Genomic DNA, 20,689 nt, shown 5'->3' on the forward strand with positions numbered 1-20,689 from the left:
AGATTAGCTCGTCTGTGATCTCTGCTGGGGAGGTAAAATGTTTTGGTCGTCTACCAGGAAGATTAAACACCAACATGCTCAGAAAGGAAGTGAGGGCTTGGGTATTTCAGCCTGTATCTTCCTGAATTCCTCTCTCAAATTCAGCTCCAACTGAGTCTAAGACAGCCTCCTCACTTCACTTTCTTCAAGGTGGTCCAGTCACCTCTTTCACCCTCCTCCTCATCGGGTAGGTTTTCTGAGCTGGCGAGGGAGACAGTCTGGACTTTCACAGGCCCCTCTGCAATAGGCAAGCCTGCCCTTAGCACACAGGGGAAAATTATTAGGAGCCTCTGGCCAAATTGACTACAGTCTTGGAGCTGCCGGGCAGCTTCCTCAGCAGCTGGTAGCATGCGTGACTTTCAAGCCACAGTTCTTGGCAATCACCTCTAATGGAAAGTTTCCAGTGTTCCCTAAGTGAACCCTCACATCCATGCTGGCCATCTTTGACTCCTCATTGGATTCTTGGGGGAATTCATACAGCCAAGTTGTGAACAGTCACTACTTCATTTGCTTGCTTCTTTCCAGAAACCAACTAGGAGATGAAATTGGTTCCCAAATTGTACGGTTCTTGCTTTCTCCCTCACACCTCTTGAGGCTGTCTGCTGTTCTGGGAGGGGTGGGGTCGGCGGGAGTGAGGGAAGGCCATTTTCTAGAGGTTTGCAATCCATAGACTGTTCTCAGCTCTTGGGTTTGAAACCTGGGGCACTGGCTAACTGTTGACTTATGAGTTGCTTGTTTGCACACTCTCTCCAAACGTCCATTCTCAGGGGGGCCAGCTAACCCCTCAGAATCAGCTCTAAGGTGGAATCATTGAGGGGGCAAGCCCTGAGTGTGCCCAGGTGCTTCCTACAAAGGAACAAAGTATGCCCTGAGCCCCAGATTGGCAAACCCTGGTGCTTTCCTTCATCTCCCATGAACGCAAGGGTTTTCCAGGTGCAGCCAGCATTGCATCCCACGGACGTCGAATCTCTGATAAGACTGACGTCGGGCCCAATCCATGGAGGCTGGGAAGAGGCAGCAGGCATTTGCCAACGGCAGTTGTTCCAGGCTCTTCCGTGTTTTTGCTGGCCAAGAAGTAAAGTACTTGGAGCACAACGATGGAGGCAGCCCGGTCAGCCAACAACAGAGCTCCTGCTTCACGAAGGGGCTTTTTTTTCCTCCAGAGGATGGACTTCCACATGGAGAAATCTTGGCTGTCCTACCATCAGCTCTGCTTTGCACTGTGAATATCAACTTTCCTCAGATCAAGAGGAAGCAGGTACAAGTCATTTGACTGTTTTTTCTAACTTATTTTGCAATTTTTTCAGCAGCGTAACCAAATTAGGTCTTTATATCAGAATAAGAGTTTGCAGAATAGATGTAAAATCATGGTTCAGAGGCAAGACCCTCAGGAAAAGCCTGTCTTGCCTGCAGTCAGAGCCTAATGATGATCTCGACTTACTCCATTTGGCTTCGCCTTGGGCGCCCTGTGGCCCTCCCGCCATACGAAGGGGGAAGTCCTGCGTGGCGTGCCAAGACTTCTACCAGCAATCCTCCTACAGCCACAACCAGCCCTACCCTCATACCCTCCTTACCAGAGAGTCAGAAGGGATCAACTCCCCTCCCGGTACATGCCAGCGTATTCAATTCAGTCCACGTGGTCCTCTGCCTCAGGCAGGGCAATATCCCTTAAGACAAGTTCCTGCCGATCTAGATGACCAAGGTCAACCCAGGGGGTTGGTATCTGTGCACTCCCCCTTTTTCTACCTCTGATCTATATAACTGGAAAAAAACCATATTTAAAGCCCAGCTTTCTGTACATGCCTGATGCCCCCGTTCCCTTGTTGGGGCAAGATCTACTAACAAAATTAAATGATTTTCTCACCAGACATTAAAGTACTCCCAGATCAAACCTGCGCCCTCTGAGCTGCACTATTACAACTGGGAGACCCGTCCTTGAGGAAATTCCACAAAAGGTAAGAGCGGATGTTTGGGCTGCAGGAAGGCCAGGGAGAGTCAAGATGCCTGACTCAATAGTAGTAAAACTCCATCCAGGCACCAAGGCTCCCAATTTAAAGCAATACACTTTAAACAGGCATTCAAAGAAAGGTGTAAACCCTCTGATAACCACCTTTCTTAAATGCCAATTAATCGGACCTCGTCAATCCCCATATAACACTCCAGTCCTGCTGGTACAAAAACCCGGGGCCAGAGATTAGCGTTTTGTACAGAATTTGAAAGCCATTAACCAAACTGTAGGAGGTATACATCCCGTGATGCCAAATCCTTATACTTTGCTTCTAGTAAAACTAAGGAAGCTTCAGACCAAAATGCAACCCTCACTTTAAACTTTCTGGCAGACTGGGGACAAAGTCTCCAGGGGAAAAGCGCAAATTTCTCAACCAACTGTAAAATACCTAGGATTTGAGTTATCAAAAGGAAAAGATCCCTTATTGCTGGATCGAAGGGAAGCGTTAGCTAGGGTAGCTGTACCCACTACCAGAAGGCGATTGCTAGGATTCTTAGCAATGGCTGGGTTTTGTAATATTTGGATTCCTAACTTTGGACTCATGGCCAAACCCCTATATGAGGCTCTTAAAGGAAATGACAATGAGCCATTAAGTGCACTGTGGAATGCCATAAGGCATCTCATACCATACAAATGACTGAAGAAGTCTGTTCTAGCAGTCCTAACCTAACTGATCAGCCTTTAGAAAATGCAGATATGGATATGTTTATGATCAGGAGCAGCTTCGTGGACTGGGGACTCCAGAAGGCGGGGTACACAGTAGTAACTCCTCAGGAATCTTAGAAGCAGAAGCCCTCCCTCCAGGTACGTCTGCCCAGAAGGCAGAGCTCATGGCCCTCGTAAGAGCCCTGTGCCTCAGAGCTAAGAAAAAGGTAACCATTTATACTGAGTATGGCTTCTCTGTCATGCATGCCCATGAGGCCATGTGGAAAGAGAGACATCTACTAACATCAGGAAGGGAAGAAATTAAACACACATACATTGCCCGGGCCACCAAAAGACTGATATTAATACAGCTAAAGGAAATATTCTGGCTGATCAGGCTACAAAATGGGCAGCCAGAACCCCAAACCCAGGTCCTAAGGCCCTAGCACTCATTCCACTTACTCCTGTTTAAGCTCAGTATTTAGAAATGGATTCAGAGAGAACAGAGTAAGGGGGATTTCATGCTGATTCTCAAGACTTAGAGGGTGATCAGTACCAAACAACCAAACAAGGCTGGATTTATACTGAACAGGGACTAGTGCTCATTTAATGGAAAGAATTACTACTCATCTACATCAAGGAATGCATCATGGGAGGGAGGCAACCCATCATTGTCTACGACAGTTTATTGTTGGTCCACAGATGCAAAGGACCATTTAAAAGGTAATACAGAATTGCAGGATCTGCACCAGAAAAATACTAAAACCGGGCCACCCACAGTAATAAAAGGGGTGCAAACCCGACAGACAGAACCAGGAAATGACTGGCAAATAGACTTTAATATATGCTGGTATTTGTGGACACCTTCACAGGATGGGTCGAAGCTTTTCCACGTTGGACAGACAAAGCTTCCAAGGTAACAGAGGCCTTACTGAAAGAAATTATCCCTCGTTTGGGGTTGCTTCATTCAATTAAATGACAACAGAGGAGCTTTCATAGCCAAGGTAACTCAAGGGGTGTCTGCGACCCTCGGAATACCATGGAAGTTACATGCTTCATGGAGACCTCAGTCTACGGGAAAGACTGAAAAGATGAATCGTACCTTTAAAGACAATTGCCGAAATATGTAAGGAAATCCACTTAACTTGGGATAAGGTCTTATACCAGCTTCCCTGCTTACGGTAAGGGTAGCCCCTAGAAGTAAGTTCCAGTTGAGCCCTTATGAAATGTTATATGGGAGACACTTCCTGAAGACTAAGTATTATTGTAGTCTTGAAAATGATCAACTATAAAAGAATTAGATACTATAGAATGTGTACAGTCTCTAGGTGTTACTTTATCTGCTATATCTAAATATGTTTCTAGTCCATAAATGTTTCCCACAGACATTCCCCTGCACTGCATAATCTCAGGGGATTGGGTCCTCCTTAAAACTTGGAAAAATCAACACCCTGAGAATCAGCTGCAACCTGAGTGGAATGGACAATTCCCAAACAGGGCACACACTCTCCATGGACTGAGGAAACAGGAGGACCCAACCGTCCTAACACAGGAGGGAAACCCACTACTGATTTTCCCACGCTCATTACATTTGTGAACCCTTAACTGACCTAAATTACTTCTCCAAAAGAAACAGGAGAGCTAAGGCTCCACCTGGCCAGGAAAAGAAATGCAGACATCTTCAATCTGAGTCCAGATCGGGCCTATATAAATCCAAATTCAATCACTAAAAATGTTAAAAATAACATATTTTCTTGCATTCCCAAAGACATAAGGTCCATTTTTGAAGGACTGTTAAAATTAGGAGATATAGTTCTGTGTATCTTAGAGTTAATCCTTTTACTCATCAAATTTTGTACTTATTGTCTGCATTTTATTTTAAAAAGGCCCCCCCCAGCTCGCATGATGATTGCCAAGACGTAAGAGTTCAAGGTGGGACTCATAAATAGTTACATTTAAGTGCAAAACAATTTCATTCCTCTTATAAAAATCCAAGCCCTTTAATCAGCAGGGAGCAGGTAGGGCGGTCTTGCCCTCTTTCCCTCAAGACTGAGGAGATGTACAAAGAAAAAGGAAACTGAAACAGCATGTAAAACATTGACCAGGCGCTTCCCTGGTGACGCAGTGGTTAAAAACCCGCCTGCCAATGCAGGGGACACGGGTTCGAGCCCTGGTCCGGGAAGATCCCACATGCCGCGGAGCAACTAAGCCCGTGCACCACAACTACTGAGCCCGCGTGCCACAACTGCTGAAGCCCACCCACCTAGAGCCCATGCTCCGCCACAAGAGAAGCCACCGCAATGAGAAGCCCACGCACCGCAATGAAGAGTAGCCCCCGCTCAACCCAACTAGAGAAAGCAGCAAAGACCCAACGCAGCCAAAAATAAATAAATAAATATTAAAAAAACAACAACAACAACATTGACCAACTTAAACTGGTTTGCCTCAAATAGGTTGTTGATTCATCAAACTTTGAGTTATTTTAAAGACGGCACCGCACATGTGCTAGACAGGAACCCATGTCTCCAGGATGACCCCAGAACAAAGAATCTTCAGTCTACGAACTTAAAGAATAGAAATGTTGCCACCAGAGCCCTTTACAGAGAGAAGAGTCCTTAAATGAGGAAAATCTGGCTTCTAGCAGCTCGAGTAGCTTATGTGGACTGACTTAAGACTAGCCAATCAGCTTATTCCCCCAACCCCTCACATTTCTCCCCAAACCCTGGATCAGGGAGACAGATTTTAGCCCTGCCTCCTGCCTCCTTGTCAGTCAACCTCGAAGTAAAGCTCTTTCATTTCTCAAAAGCCCGTGCCATAGTATTGGGTGCTATGTGCATCAGGCAGTGAGCCCTTGCTTGGTAACAATAGATTTACTCTCCTTATTTCTGAGGGAAATATTGTATTAAGTTTCAGACATAGGGAGAAATTAGAAGACAGCAAAAGATGGCACTTATGTAAGAAGAAGAAGGGAAACTAACACCCAGCGAGCATCAGGTAATATGCAGGGCACATTGCATGTATGATTTCATCCTCCGTACAGGATAATACTGATGATAATAATAATAATACATATTGTTATTCCTATCTTTTGGAAAAAGAAATAAATGACTTGCAAAGTCATCTGTGTGGTAAATGAGCAAAGTCAGCACACAAACCTGGGTCTGTCTGACTCAGATGCTCACACTCTCAACAATACCCGGTGACTTGGACAGAAAGCGTTCCCCCAGCCTCGCACTGCTTTCCCATAAAATCATGTTACAAAATGGACCCAGAAGGAATGTTGAAAATAACAATGAAGGTCCTTGTGAAAGGGAGCTCCGCTCTTATCCTTCAGAGCCTGCCTTATCCATACCCTTGTCAATACCCTTATCAATATTACTCCTCTATCTTCAGCCTCAGTACTTCTTTTGCTCAGAACCTCCCTTAAGCCCTGCTGGGAGTGATATTGAAGAGTCAATAAATGGCGGGCTCATGTATCAGCCGTCAAAAGATGTTGGGAACCCCTCATTCTACCACCACAGTATTTTTAGACTGAAAGCCTCTCTGATGTGCTACAAAGAACAGGATTAAAATGGCTAGAACTGCACAGCTTCCAAGCAGAAGCTTCAGAATAAGCTCCCTTTCTCTGTGTAAACAGATGTCCAGCCCTCCCTTCAGCAGAGGACCTCTGTGGGTCATCCTGAGCCCAAAAAGAGAAGAGGAAATAAATAGCAGATGCTTGCATCCCTTTGCTCTGTCAGCAGCCTGTTTTTCATGACCTTTTGCACCTTTTTAGGGTGACAAGACACATAAACGACAAGCAAGTTCTCTATGGCCAGGCTGTTTGGAAGGTTTAACTGGGTGGCAATTGTGTATAGTTTACTGTACTTTATGCAAACATAGAGGCTGGTACTCTAGTTCTATAAAGAGAATCTTCTAATTACATCATGGAGGGAAGGAAGGTAGGACAGGATTCTTCAACTTGGAGCACTTTCAACCTTAGGCTCCTGACGAAAGAGGCTGCTGAAGCCAGAATGTGTTTGAAACACACATTTTGTTAGTAGCAATAGTTTCCAAGAAACTGTCATCCAGTTCATTTGCTGTGTTTCAGACAAGCTATTGTCTTCCTCCCAAAAAAGTCTGGGATGTAAGTCTAGGACTTAGTTTTAGAAAAGAGAGAAACACTGAGTCCTCAAAAAGAAAAAACAAGTTTTAGCATGACTCGATACCAAGACCAAGTGTCTCCTGGATCGTGAAATTTCTGTTTAAGGATGTGACAGAAGGAAGCTTCTTGAGATATTTAAAATTAGATCAAGTTGACATCCACTTGACCATAGAAGAAAATATCCAGGTTTTAAAAAGAGTAGCTGGTATTAGAATAATTTTATCCCAACTCCTGCTCCTGTAATTTTTGTCATTATACATCCCAGTTTTTTACTCTTTTTTGAAAAATTTTATTTTATTGAAGTATAGTTTACAATTTGTTAATTTCTACTGTACAGCAAAGTGATTTGATTATATATATACAGACACATTCTTTTTCATATTCGTTTCCATTATGTTTTATCACAGGATATTGAATATAGTTCCCTGTGCTCTACAGTAGGACCTTGTTGTTTATCCATTCTATACAGAATAGTTTGCATCTGCTAATCCCAAATTTCCAATCCTTCCCTCCTCCTCCCCCCTCCCCCTTGGCAACCACAAACCTGTTCTCTATGTCTGTTAGTCTGTTTCTGTTTTGTAGATAAGTTCATTCATGTCATATTTTAGATTCCACATATAAGTGATATATGGTATTTGTCTTTCTCTTTCTGACTTACTCCACTTAGTATGATAATCTCTAGGTCCATCCATGCTGCCGCAAATGGCATTATTTCATTCCTTTTTATGGCTGAGTGGTATTCCATTGTGTATATGTACCACAGCTTCTTTATCCAGTCATCTGTCAATGGACATTTAGGTTGTTGCCATGTCTTGGCTATTGTCAGTAGTGCTGCAATGAACATTGGGTGTGTGTATCTTTTCGAATTATGGTTTTCTCTGGATTTATGCCAGGAGTAGGATTACTGTATCATACGGTAACTCTATTTTTAGTTTTTTGAGGAACCTCCATACTGTTTTCCATTGTGGCTACACCAATTTACCTTCCTATCAACTGTGTTGGAGGGTTCCTTTTTCTCCTCATCCTCTTCAGCATTTGTTATTTGTAGGCTTTTTTTTTTTTTTCGCAGTACGCGGGCCTCTCAGTGTTGTGGCCTCTCCCGTTGCGGAGCACAGGCTCCAGACGCGCAGGCTCAGCGGCCATGGCTCACGGGCCCAGCCACTCCGCGGCATGTGGGATCTTCCCGGACCGGGGCACGAACTCGTGTCCCCTGCATCGGCAGGCGGACTCTCAACCACTGTGCCACCAGGAAAGCCCTACTTGTAGACTTTTTAATGATGGCCATTATGATCATTGTGAGATGGTACCTCACTGTAGTTTTGATTTGCATTTCTCTAAGAATTAGAGATGTTGAGCATCTTTTCATATGCCTGTTGGCCATCTGTATGTTTTGTTTTGTTTTGTTTTGTTTTTAGGCTGCGCCGGGCAGCATGTGGGATCTTAGCTCCCCAACCAGGGATCGAACCCGTGCCCCCTGCATTGGGAAACGCAGAGTCTTAACCACTGGACCGCCAGGGAAGTCCCCATCTGTATGTCTTCTTTGGAGAAATGTCTCTTTAGATCTTCAGCCCATTTTTCGATTGGGTTGTTTTTTGGTTATTGTCTTATTCGAGCTGTTTGTATTTTTTGGAAATTTAGCCCTTGTCGGTTGCATCATTTGCAAATATTTTCTCCCAGTCTGTAGGCTGTCTTTTCGTCTTGTCTATTGTTTCCTTTGGCTGTACAAAAGCTTGTAAGTTTGCCTATGTCCAATTTGTTTATTGTTTGCTTTTATTTCTACTGCCTTGGGAGATTGACTTAAGAAAAATGGTACATAAATCCAGTTTTTAATATCAACCAAGTTAGTTTCAACCAAGTGTAAGTATAAATATAAAAAATACTCCCAATTATAATTGTAAGATGACTGTAAAAATATAAAAGCACCCCAATTTCAGAGATGTTAAAATGGGGGAAGAACAGTGCCTTAGAATGAAGATAAAAAGGACACTTAGAAAATAATTTATTGTTCACCCCTAACATTGCTTTACTTCTTTCCAACTAATTTCTAGGTTTCTGTAACGACAAGTTAGAGAAATGTTTCAGCCAGAGGTCACTGTGTCCTGGCACCCAGGTAGAGATAATCCTTGATCGACAGATTACTTATTTTTAAAATGTGATAATACCTATGAAGTCATCAACTGATCAGGATTAGTCCCACTGAGGTCTTGCCAGGCACAAGTAGGTTTCAGTGGGGCAAGGACACTTGATGAGGAGAAGACAGTGCCTGGCCTCACCTTTTCATCAACTGTATCTCCATACTTGCCTTCTTCAGCTCTGTTGTCATTTGGAGTTTGTTTATAGTTTCTTGCGCTGCACTGAAAAGAAACAGATTTGTTAGTTTGCTTTGTATTGGGCTGTGATCTGAGAAACTAAAAGGAAGAAAGAAGGAGGGAAAAAGGCGATCTGGCCAGAGTGAAAAAACGAACATTTTAAGAGCATCTACAGATCTCTGGTCGTTTTCTCGAAGGAACTCTTCAAAGGCCATTGCGTCTTCTTCGAGCTTTTTTTCTGCTTTCATGAGTTGTCTTTCCTTCATTGTTGTGTGTTTTTCAAACTTTTGAATTGTGTTTCTTTTGGTTGACAGAGCATACTAGGAATATTGAAAACAGAAGTGCATCAAGAACATGATTCCACATTTCTAGCACATTTCAATGGTCTCACAACAAAGGGAAAAATAACTGGCCTGGTCTGTGATCACTTGTATTAGAAATAACAGTATGCCCAATCTTGGGGCTACAGCCTTCATTGCATGTAGGGATTTTATTTTCAGGATAGTTAGAACGGAGACTCATGCCTTTCTTTCACTTTTACAAAGAGGTTCAATGTTGTTCCAAAATGGTTCTGCAGATCAAAATAGCTACGTATCCCCTCAGGCTCTATCCTAAAAAAAGGCCGGGGGGGGGTCCATATCCCTCCAAAGAGCAAGTCTACTTAGTATTATTCAGTGTCCCTCCAATACTTTCTGGGCCTTGGGAAATTGGGCTGTCTGTAGCCACAAAAGCTTTCCTGTAGGAAGTACCATGGGAGAGTCAGGTTCCAGTGATTCCTCCAAGGGGGTAGGGGGGTGGGGGGGTGTTTAAGCAGCCTCAGAGCATCCTGTTTAGATCCCCAAATACAACTTTGATAGCTAGCTGCTTTTTTTTTTTAGTACATAATATAAGAATCCACTTGGGTTTTTAATGCCATGCATGAAAAATAAAGTATAAACAAAGCCACATATATTATAATATAAATGGATTAGAATATGGAAATGAGATAACTTTAAAGAAACAACAACCAAAAATTAGATACTCCAAGTTTACAACCCCAAAATATTTCATTTATTACTTTGTTTGCCAAGTAGTTACTGAGTGCCTAGTGTGTGCAGGTCTGTTTTTTTTTTTTTTTTTTTTGCGGTACGCGGGCCTCTCACTGTTGTGGCCTCTCCCGTTGTGGAGCACAGGCTCAGCAGCCATGGCTCATGGGCGCAGCCGCTCCACGGCATGTGGGATCTTCCCAGACCAGGGCACGAACCCGCGTGCCCTGCATTGGCAGGTGGACTCTCAACCACTGCGCCACCAGGGAAGCCCCCAGGTCTGTTTTAAGTGGTACTGATAGAGCAGTGACCAAAATAAACAGCATTGCTTTTACGAAGTATTCATTCTAGTAGAGCAAGCGTGTTGATTAAAGGAGAACAAGTGGTCCAGTGGGCAAGGGCAGGGGGTTAGCCCAGGAAAGCCTCACTGATATGGTGAACGTTAAACAGAGACTGGAAGGAAGTAGGATGCAAAGCATGCAGATATCTGAGGGAGAAGTGTTCCTCCCAGAAGGAAAAGCCTCCTGTGCAAAAGTCCTGAGGCAAGAGCATGACTGGTGTGTCCCAGGAACAGCAAGGAGGCCAGTGTGGCTGGAGCAGAGTGACAGAGTAGAGAGTGGTAGGAATGAGGTCAGAGAGCGAGTGAGCTGGGGACCAGAAAAGTCACCAGAGGTTTTCAGCAAAGGAGGGGCAGGTGTGGAGGACAGGCTGAGTTCAGAGAGCAAACGTGTGAGACCTGTGTTCAGAAGGTCTAACGTAATTCATGCGAGAGCTACTGGCAACACGGACCACAGTGGCAGCAGAGGAGGTCGTGAAAAGTAGTGTGATTACAGATATAGTTGGAAAAATATATATTCCAAAGGATATTTGGGTGTGGGCTGTAAGAAGGAGGAGTTGAGGATAACTCCAATATTTTGGGCATAAACAACTGGAAAAATGGAATTGCTGTTTACAGAGATAGGGAGCACTGCCTGAGATTCCAATCTGCAGGGGCAGGAAGGGTATAGCAGGGGCAGCTTTGGCAATGCAAAGTTTGAGATGCCTATGGAGCATCTAAGTAGAGATGTTAAGAACTACGATTACAGTTGTTGAGTCTGGAGTTGCGTTTGTGAGTCTGGAGTTCAGGAAAGAAGATCAGCCTAGAGAAGTAAACTTGGAAGCTGTTAACAGGGCAGTAGAATTTAAAGCCTCCAGCCTGGAGAAGGGTAGATAGAGCGTGGGGTGAGGTGTGAGCCCTGGGCATTCCAGCATTTGGAGATCAGGGTGAAGAGGAACAAGAAAATTATGAAGGAGTGAGCTGCCAGTGCCGTGGAAGAACCAAGACATAGAGAGGCCCAGAAACCAGCTGAAGAAAGTGTTTCAAGGGAGGGTGATCACCTGGGCCAATACCTGCTGGAAGTGAGTGGAGGGAAGACTGTGAAATGACCATTTGAATTTGGCAATGGAAGTGGTGTTGATGGAATGATGAGAACAAAAGCCCCGGATGAAGTGGGTTTAGAAGAGGCTAGATCTTCAAGGTAGGAAAGGCAATGTATCTGGGGCATGAAATGGAAAAATAAAATGTCCAGGTGAAAATTTGGCAGGTATATGCAGGAAGTCTTCTATTTGGCTAATGGGAGAAAGAAATTATTTTAACTACCTCGAGCATAAATCTGTCTCTCTGGTCATTAATAAATTCATGGACAGTCCTTTTTGTGTCTGCACCTTTAAAGAAAATTGAAATAGACTTAGGTTTGATTCATTATCCCTCAAAGATATTGTATAAAATAAAAGGTATGTAATTAAATTATTGCATACAGTATGTATCTGACTTAAAAAAAATACCTTCAGAGAAACCTTTTCCTAACCACTGAAAAATTACTTTAATAATATTAGCTACCATTTATTTTATGCCCATATTCCAGGAACTTCACTAGACTTTTAAAATATATAATTTAATTCTATTAATAACCCCAGTAAGGTTCTTATTACTATCCCCATTCTGTGTGTGAGGTCCTGAAGCTCAGAGATGTCAAGATGCTTGCCCAAGACTGCACAGCTAACAAGTAGCAGAAAGGTATAGTCCCTGGTATCACCGTGTTGCCCAGCATTTGCCTGTTTTTCATACAATTACAGTGCAGAATATGCACCTCCAAGAGCTTCTAAATAAGTTAACATGGCTTCCTTCTTCTACATTAATTATTGAATTCAAAGTCCTTTCCTAAGTGATTTTCTTGTTCTCCGAAGATTTTTTTGTTTTCTACAATTTGGGAAAGTACATGGATTTTGGGAGCCAAAGAAATTTTTTTTTTTAGTTACCACAGCAAGTGTTGGGCACTCCATGTGTGTTCATCCTTCCTTCCTTTTAATTTTCAATTTAAAAATTTGGACAAGACACATTTGGGGGAAGATTTTATGACTCCATCATCATACCATTAACCACTTTAACCTCATTAGCTTCAAACTGCTATCAATCTCATTTATAGACACTTCTTGATCTGATGAGTAAGAAACGCCCATGATATTTTGATGACCAGATTGCCCTCATTCACAGAGCAATAATGCATAGCTTGTACTATTTTAACAGGTTGACTTCAAAGAACATTAAAACAGGTTATGGTTTTTTCAACAACAGGCAAACTTGCTTAATTCTATGAGCTTCCCGATTCTGGACGTAAGAGTTTCATGGCCTGAACAGTCAAGGCTCCACTTTAGAAAGTTTCTGTATTTCTACATCTGAAATGAGATGAGTGTAAAAGGTAGAACTGAGTGTAAAAGGCAGAGCTAATAGCTCTAATACTGTATCATTTTGGCTGTGACCTTCCTCCTTAGAGCCACGAAAATGAGTCATAGTCTATTTTTTTTGTTTTTTGTTTTTTGTCTATTTTTGCAGCTGCTGAACTTCCCTGACCAGGGATGGAACCCGCGCCCCCTGCAGTGGAAGCATGGAGTCTTAACCACTGGACCACCAGGGAAGCCCAAGTCTATTTCTTGGAAAAGGTATGTTTTCTTATTTAAAATAGATTTTCTCCCAACTCTTAACCCCCATTTACAAAGACCCCCTACCATATTATGAGACTGCATACTTTGTTTTTCTCACCTCCAGAAAAGCCCCCAAACCTAACATTAACAGTAAATATTCAAAACAATATTCTTAATCAAACAGTAATTTAGCCTTACCTTCTGTTAATCTGAGAATAAGAGTAGGATCTAGCCCCAGTTTTTCAGTTGAGGTACCACCTGTGTCAGCGAAGATTCCTATTTGGCCCAGGTATGAACGATTCTTCATTCGGGATGAAAAAGTAGACTTTTGGTAGACTTTCATGCTGCGGTTCATAAATTTTTCCTGCCCAAGCGAAAAAGTTTAACAGAATTTCTAATATACGAAAATAATGTTGTGTTAAAATAGTGATTGTATATAAAATTACCATCTGCAACAAGCCCTTTTCTCATTACTAATTCGTTAAACAAGCAACTTCAAGTTCTTTTGTCTGAAGGATTGTGCCAGTTTTCAATTCCTTCTCATATGAAGCTGAGCACAAAGATAGGAACGTTCAACCTTGATTAAACATAAACTTCACAAACAGGAGACTGGAAAGTGTTCTGGTTTTATTTTCACGATCTCGTCTTGCTCAAAATGCAGGTCTCTTGGAGATTCCACCGATTTGAAAGGATTGGTTCTGTGGAACTGAAAACTTGAGAGCAAATGGACCTCCCCAGTAGACATTAAAAAAAATCAGGCTTCCCATTTCTTGAATCTTTTCTCAATATCGGATACTTTCAAACTATAGAACACATGCAGAAAACCATGACCTCACAGCTGAATTGGTTAGTAAGCATTTCTAGATTTTTTTCCCCTCATTCTAATTAGGATTTAAAAAATTTTTTGTAATCAACCTTTACTTCTAGTGATAAGCAAAGCAAACCTCATGAAATCCGAACCATGGATCTGCTTCTGTACTTGTATGACCCTGAGAGTGAGTGCCTTACTTGCCACACCTTCGTCCCAGCCCACTGATCTTGTCTTTATTTAAAATTTTGATATTTTATTTATCATGGATTTTTTTGCATTAATTTTAATTTCTTAACAATAGTGAATTAAAATGTTGCTTATTCTGATTGCTGAGTTTTTGCCTCCCCCTTAAATTTTGCACCCAAGGCAAGTACCTCACTTGCCTCACGCTAATCCTTGTCCAGATTTTTATATATATTTTTTGTATCATTCAAATTTCTCAATGAGCTTATGTAATTTTTACAATGAAAAAAATAGCAATGATGTTTTCATTTGAGGGAAAAATGGTATTCAGGAGTTTATATAAAAGGGTGTGCTCACAACAGGAACAATGGGACAAAACATCCTATCTCAGGCTGCCCGTTTAAATATTTTCGTTTTAATTAATTAATTTATTTTTGGCTGTGTTGGGTCTTCGTTGCTGCACGCGGGCTTTCTCTAATTGCAGTGAGTGGGGGCTACTCTTCGTTTCGGTGCGCGGGCTTCTCGTTGCGGTGGCTTCTCTTGTTGTGGGGCATGGGCTCTAGGTGAGCGGGCTTAAGTAGTTGTGGCACATGGGCTCAGTAGTTGTGGGTCCGGGGCTCCAGAGCACAGGCTCAGTAGTTGTGGCACACGGGCTTAATTGCTCCGCGGCATGTGGGATCTTCCTGGACCAGGGCTTGAACCCGTGTCCCCTGCATTGGCAGGCGGATTCTTAACCACTGTGCCACCAGGGAAGTCCTGCCCATTTAAATATTGACATAAGCCTCCGTAATCTCAACGAGTCACATTTAAGACCCAAATGTCCCAGCAGCACTGTAGCAGATGACCAGGAATGCAGACTTTGGAGTGGACAAATCTGATTTTGAATCTTGATTTGGTACTTACAGATATGTAAGCAAGTTCATTTAACATTCAAAATATATTTCTGCCTACTGTGTGTCAGGCACGGTTCTGGGTGCTGGAGAGAGGGCAATTTTTTTTAAAAAGAACAACAACAAAAAAAGACAAAAACCATTGTTTTCATGGAGCCTACATTTTAATCCCTTAGCATCTCTGAGCCTCAGTTTCCTTCCATAAAATGGGAATAACAGTTCCACCTCTTAAGGCTTTCATGAGGATTCAATGAGGTTGTACATAAACAACCAAGCAGGATGCCTAGAATACGGGATGAATTCAGTAAATGGGAGCTACCAGGTGCTAATCATTACTTATTAGCCTGTGATTTTACTTCTAGTGACTATAAACACAAAGATGAACAGGAGAAAAAAAAATATGTTAAAGCGTATAAAAGAGAAAATATTAATAAAAACCTACAACATTGATACTATACTTTTCCAGATTACTGAAGTTTTTTCACAGGCATTAGGTTCATTCTGACAGGTAGAAAAGCAAGCTTGGTGAAAAATTGATAACAATCTGTTGGGTTGATGTATTTGGAATTTGGATGGCTAATACTAAAGATTTGCAGGAGATTTTCTTAAATTTATGCTCAGCACTCATCCCCACCCTTAAGATTCTGCTCACCTCTTTCTTGTCACATTTCCCCCTCTTCAATCCTTATATTTAAATTCACTCCCTTCCTCATCCCTACTCTCATTCCCTTTATCCTCAAAGTCTATCTGCAATAAACACCTTTATCCATAGGTTCTGGCACTTTTTCACTCATAGAAAAACTGCAAGTTCTCATTCCTCTAAGCCAACTGCTAATAGCAGATGCCTGCTCTTACTTCATCTCTTGGGTAATTCATAGCACACGTAAAGAGAATCAGTGGTCTCTAGAAGTTGTTATACTTCTATATTTCCATATGTATTAATCCCCCTATTGATTAATGAAGGGCTGGTGATGACCATAAAGGAGAAGAAGAGAACCAGCCATGCTTAGGAAGGGATTATAAGGTTCCCGAACTAAACCAATATGGTGTACCAACCAGGAAAAATAAGTAGAAGCTGGTGAATGTCTTCGTTGTGCAAAATAAAAATAGCAGAATGACTAAACAAAGGCTCTGTACCCAAATGAGAGGGAAACTGTTGTTGGATTGCAAAGCAAATGCGTGCAAATTCACGTCTAAAATACATGTACAAATCCAACTTCTGATGGATGAAAAAGATAAAGAGCTCAGAAAACCAGGGATTGAAAATGGTGGTGTGTGATTGCAAGCCATCAGTTTTACAGGCTTGTGATTAAGAGAATGAGAGTCCATTATCCTCCTTCATCCTCACCCCTCAATTTCCCCATCTTTCAAAAGAGATGGTAAGAATAGCACCTACCTTGTGGGATTGTTAGGGGAGTTAGTTAGCATATGTCCCGCCCTTTGGACAGCATCAGGAGCACAGTAAGTGTTATGTAAGTGTAAGCTCATGGAGAAGGCGCTCTAAGGAGGGAAGATACTTGGTGTGTTTGAGAAACAGCAAAGAAACTAGTGGAGCTTAAGCACAGTGAACGGAGGGGAGTGACAGCCAAGGTCAAAGAGACAACAAGGGCCCTGTAGGTCATTTACTCAGTGGAATAAAGATCATTAAATGAATCACTCTGACTGCTGAGCTGAGAAGAGACTATAGAAGAGGTTGAGGGTCAAGTCGGGAGACCTGTTGGGAGGTTACAGCCATTGAGAGGCAAGAGCTTATGGGGTCTCGGGATAGTAGCGGAAGTGGTGAGAGGCGCTCAAATTCTAGATATATCTGGAAAGTAGAGACTACATGACTGGCTGATGGTTTGGATGTGGGGTATGAGATAAAGAGCCCAGGAAATAAAGAATGGAGGTGCCATCAACAGAGACAGAGAAGGCTGTCTCTGGGGAAAGGGGTGGGTGGGAAGAGCGAAGTTTCAGTTTAGAACATGGTAAGTTTGAGATATCTATCAATATTAAGACATCTAAGGGGATGTGGGTATAAAATACACTGTTCAAAAAAAAATACTGTTCTTCCAAGTGAACACCATGCTGGTTGGTTTAATTCTCGCATTATTCTAACATTATGCAATCACACGTGGTCACCACATTATATAAAAGACTGAGTCAAGTCCTTTGATGTGTGTCATCGTGGGGGCAGCACGAATGGCACTGTGGAAAGACCCTGGCCTTTGGGAACAGGCAGGTTTGAATCCTGCCTCTGACTCCACCCAGCTCTTTCTCTTAGGCCTACCCAAGTAAACTCAGCGCACCTTGGCTGCTGCTTCTATCAAGTATGGATACTCATACCTTTCTTACAGCCTTGTTGCAATTTCCAAGCACAGATAATGTATGGAAAGTGCCTACTGATGATAGACTGATAGGGAAATAATTGCTTATACTTTCTTCAGAGTAGATATCCAGATCTGCCCTCTTTCTGGTCCACTTTGTCTTGTGAATAACCACAGCACTTGAAAAGAATAGGAGAGGTAAGTGACAACTAGCTTTCCTAAGGAACCCTGAATTAAAGTTATTGAAACCCGGTCGTTTGAGAGGAATTGACCACCAATATCCATACAAATTTGGGGAATCTGACTCACCTTAGGGCTGATTCTTATTATTCCAATCTTTGTGGAAGTGGAGAAAGAGGAATTTTTTTTTTTTTTTTTTTTTTGCGGTACACGGGCCTCTCACTGCTGTGGCCTCTCCTGTTGCGGAGCACAGGCTCCGGACGCGCAGGCTCAGCGGCCATGGCTCACGGGCCTAGCCGCTCCGGGGCACGTGGGATCTTCCCAGACTGGGGCACGAACCCGTGTCCCCCGCATCGGCAGGCGGACTCTCAACCACTGCGCCACCAGGGAAGCCCTAGGAATGGGGTTTTATAATGTCCAAACCTAAAGTCCTAGACCAATTCTAAATGAATTCACAATAACAATATCTAGCACATGTTATCTGAAGCAGTTTGTGTTTGATTTTCTCGACAACTCTCTCTACAATTCAATGAAAATGGATTTGCAGATTCTCTTATTAGGAGAGAGAAAGCTCTGTTTGTCCCCCACGTGCAAATGAAGATTTAGACAGATTCTCTCAGACTCAATGCCTTTCAAGTTTTTCCCACCTCATTCCGGCCCAGTTGGACAGATACTAGGAGAAAGGGCTGTGAACTGTGTCCTGGGATAGTGTGTGGAGACCAGCACTAGCAATTTTTTATTTACAGGAAAGCCGGGAACCACTAGGTCCTTGGCCTGCTCTGGGACCCGCCTCTTTTCATTAGATCAGAAGCAGAGCGTGATAGGAAATTACCTTCAGCTTGACCTTTAAGGACCTGCTGGCGTCAAGCTAGCTATTTGGTATGGGCTTTTCTGTTGACATTTCTGACTGCACCTTTTGCAAACTGAAAATATTACTGGAGCTCAAGAGGAAGGAAGAGTAGGGGAAAGAAATCAGCCAATTTGAGTCCCATGATGTGAAAAGTACTTTGTGAACCAAAAAGTGCTACAGGGATGCTGGTTATTTCTGAGGAAAAATGTGTTATCCTCACCCCTCTATAATTACTTAACAATGACCGGAGGAGAGAAGTCCACTCTTAACCTTCGTGCTTCTGCAAACTTCTTGTTTGCAGGAGCTTTTTGGGGAATGCTGTCCATCTGGACTGTAATTGGATACACTCAGTTCACCCACAGATATAAACTCCCATGAAGAAAAAGTATGATTTCTTTTAGACTTACCAAGAGCTTGTAAGCTTTAAGAACATAGTATATTCTTTGAAGGACTGTTGGTTGAAATCAAATCTTTAACTTAATTGACCAGCAAGACAAATAGCAGGATTAAAATAAACTAACAGTAATAATAATACTTCTTTAGAGCTAGGCACTGGGCCGAGTGATTTACACTTCATCTTATTTAAAGCTCAAACAAGTCCATAAAGTAGAATCAATTATTCCCATGATATGGATGAGGAAAATGAGGCTTAGAGAAATTAAGTAAATTGCCCAAGGTCAAATAGCTCATAAGTTACAGAAGTGGGATTACGACAAGTTTACTGAACCCCACAGCCTTCTATGTGCCTATAATTTCACCCCGTGCTTAGTTTATACCTCTAATTGCAACATCTGCAAATATGCCTATAATTGCAAAATGTAGCAGATTCAAGTCTTTAGCAGAAATTTTATAAACAAAATGTTAATATTTCTCTATGAATTAGTGACTTTATGTGTTTCTATTTTCCACTGTTTCTATGGTTGTTCAAGAAATTCCGTTTGGATTTTATACTTCTTATAGTATTATTTCTCTGTATATATTATACCTTTCTTTTTAAAACTGTGAAAGACACACATCTGTTTCTGATTGTGTGTCTGAGCTGTGAGTAATCTATGAATTTTTTTCCCCTTTAGGGTCTCTTTTATTCACATTATCTAGTTAATTCTCCCCCCCCCTTCTTTTTCTCTCTTTCCTACCTGTCTGATCTCTTTCATGGCCGTAATATGAAGCTTAAGTATATTCGTATTTATTGTGTTCATTTAAAGGCGTTTTTGCTTTCTGTTCTTCGTTTTTAAATGGCTTTATAGTGACAAAAAATGGACTTTTAGATTTTGTGGTAGGTTTGCTGGCCGCAGCTTTCTTTTATCGTATGTTATTTGCGTCCATAAAGTGTCTTCCTTTTGATTGTAAAGTTTTTGCTTTCCTATCTTTGAATGTCCTGCAAGGCCTAACAAAGAGCTTCTAATAAAAGTGTATAAACAAAATAAAATATTTGAGAAACTCAAAACCCAGTGCCTGCCAGTGTATTCACAGCAACTGGCAGGCAGGAAGAGATGTGGCTAAGAATTACAGACCATCTTCCTTAAACAAACTTAATTCGGTCTCCAATCTCGGTGAGGGCAGGCCCCACCGGATACAGTTGCGGTGGGCGACACTGAGCTGAAATCAATCTTACCTCGACGAGTTTGCATTCAGGAGCCGTTCCAACCTATCCTTCAGGAAGGCGGAAGGATAGGGGAAGATGGGCGAAGGCGCCAATCGATTTTTTAGTCTCGGCTCTATCCTCCCCTGCCCTGCTCCCCCTTCATCTCGGGGACCGTGTGGTAGTGGATCCGGGAGCGGAGCGGGCCAACCGCAAAGTGCGCGGCACCCGCGGTACTCGCGGTCGCGCGGACCCTGGAGCGACCCCCCCACCGACTCCCTCTCCTCCCCATCCCCGGGTTCCCTCTGCGGGCGGCCCCCCGAGTCCCAAGCTGCCGCGAGTTTCCGGTCAGAGGTTTCTCCCCACTCTGTCCCCTCCCGGGACTCTGTCTCAGGTTCCGGCCCCTGCCCCTACCCAGGTCCCCCTCCTCCCCCATTCTGCCCACTCCGGGCCCCCTCGCCCTCGGTGACTCCTTTCCGCCAGGTCACGTGATCGTCGCAGCCCGCCTTTCTCTCTCCCCTCTGCAGAGCCGCAGTTTCCTTACCTGTAAAGTAGGGACAGGACTCTCTACCACATTTACCCAGAGCATGACAAAGCGAACAGGAAAGAGAAGATTCCACTATAACGTTTATTACTAATCATCATTCTCGTTGCTGGTACTCTTATTGCCGGTTCGTAGTGGGGGGAGGCGCGCATCCCCGGCGGTCTGGACTGGCAGCTGCTACGAGCGCCCGCCCCCGCCCCGCCCCTCCGTGC

At 42.9% G+C, this 20,689-nt stretch overlaps 1 protein-coding gene across 1 annotated transcript in view; it reads right to left on the minus strand.

Annotated features, from left to right (window-relative positions):
• The window catches only part of CCDC38 (coiled-coil domain containing 38), a 41,347-nt gene extending 20,688 nt beyond the window's left edge, over positions 1-20,659 (minus strand). Inside the window, 4 exon segments of the mRNA XM_089921591.1 lie at positions 9,110-9,465; positions 11,810-11,874; positions 13,330-13,495; positions 20,478-20,659. Of these exon segments, the coding sequence (XP_089777717.1) occupies positions 9,110-9,465; positions 11,810-11,874; positions 13,330-13,495; positions 20,478-20,522 (632 nt within the window). The 5' untranslated portion in view covers positions 20,523-20,659.
• Between the last annotated feature and the right edge of the window lie 30 nt (positions 20,660-20,689).

Source organism: Delphinapterus leucas, chromosome 11 (assembly GCF_059928025.1).
Source record: "Delphinapterus leucas isolate spDelLeu-1000000601 "Yukka" chromosome 11, BTC_Dleu_Yukka2, whole genome shotgun sequence".
In the NCBI taxonomy this organism is placed as follows: Eukaryota; Metazoa; Chordata; class Mammalia; order Artiodactyla; family Monodontidae; genus Delphinapterus; species Delphinapterus leucas.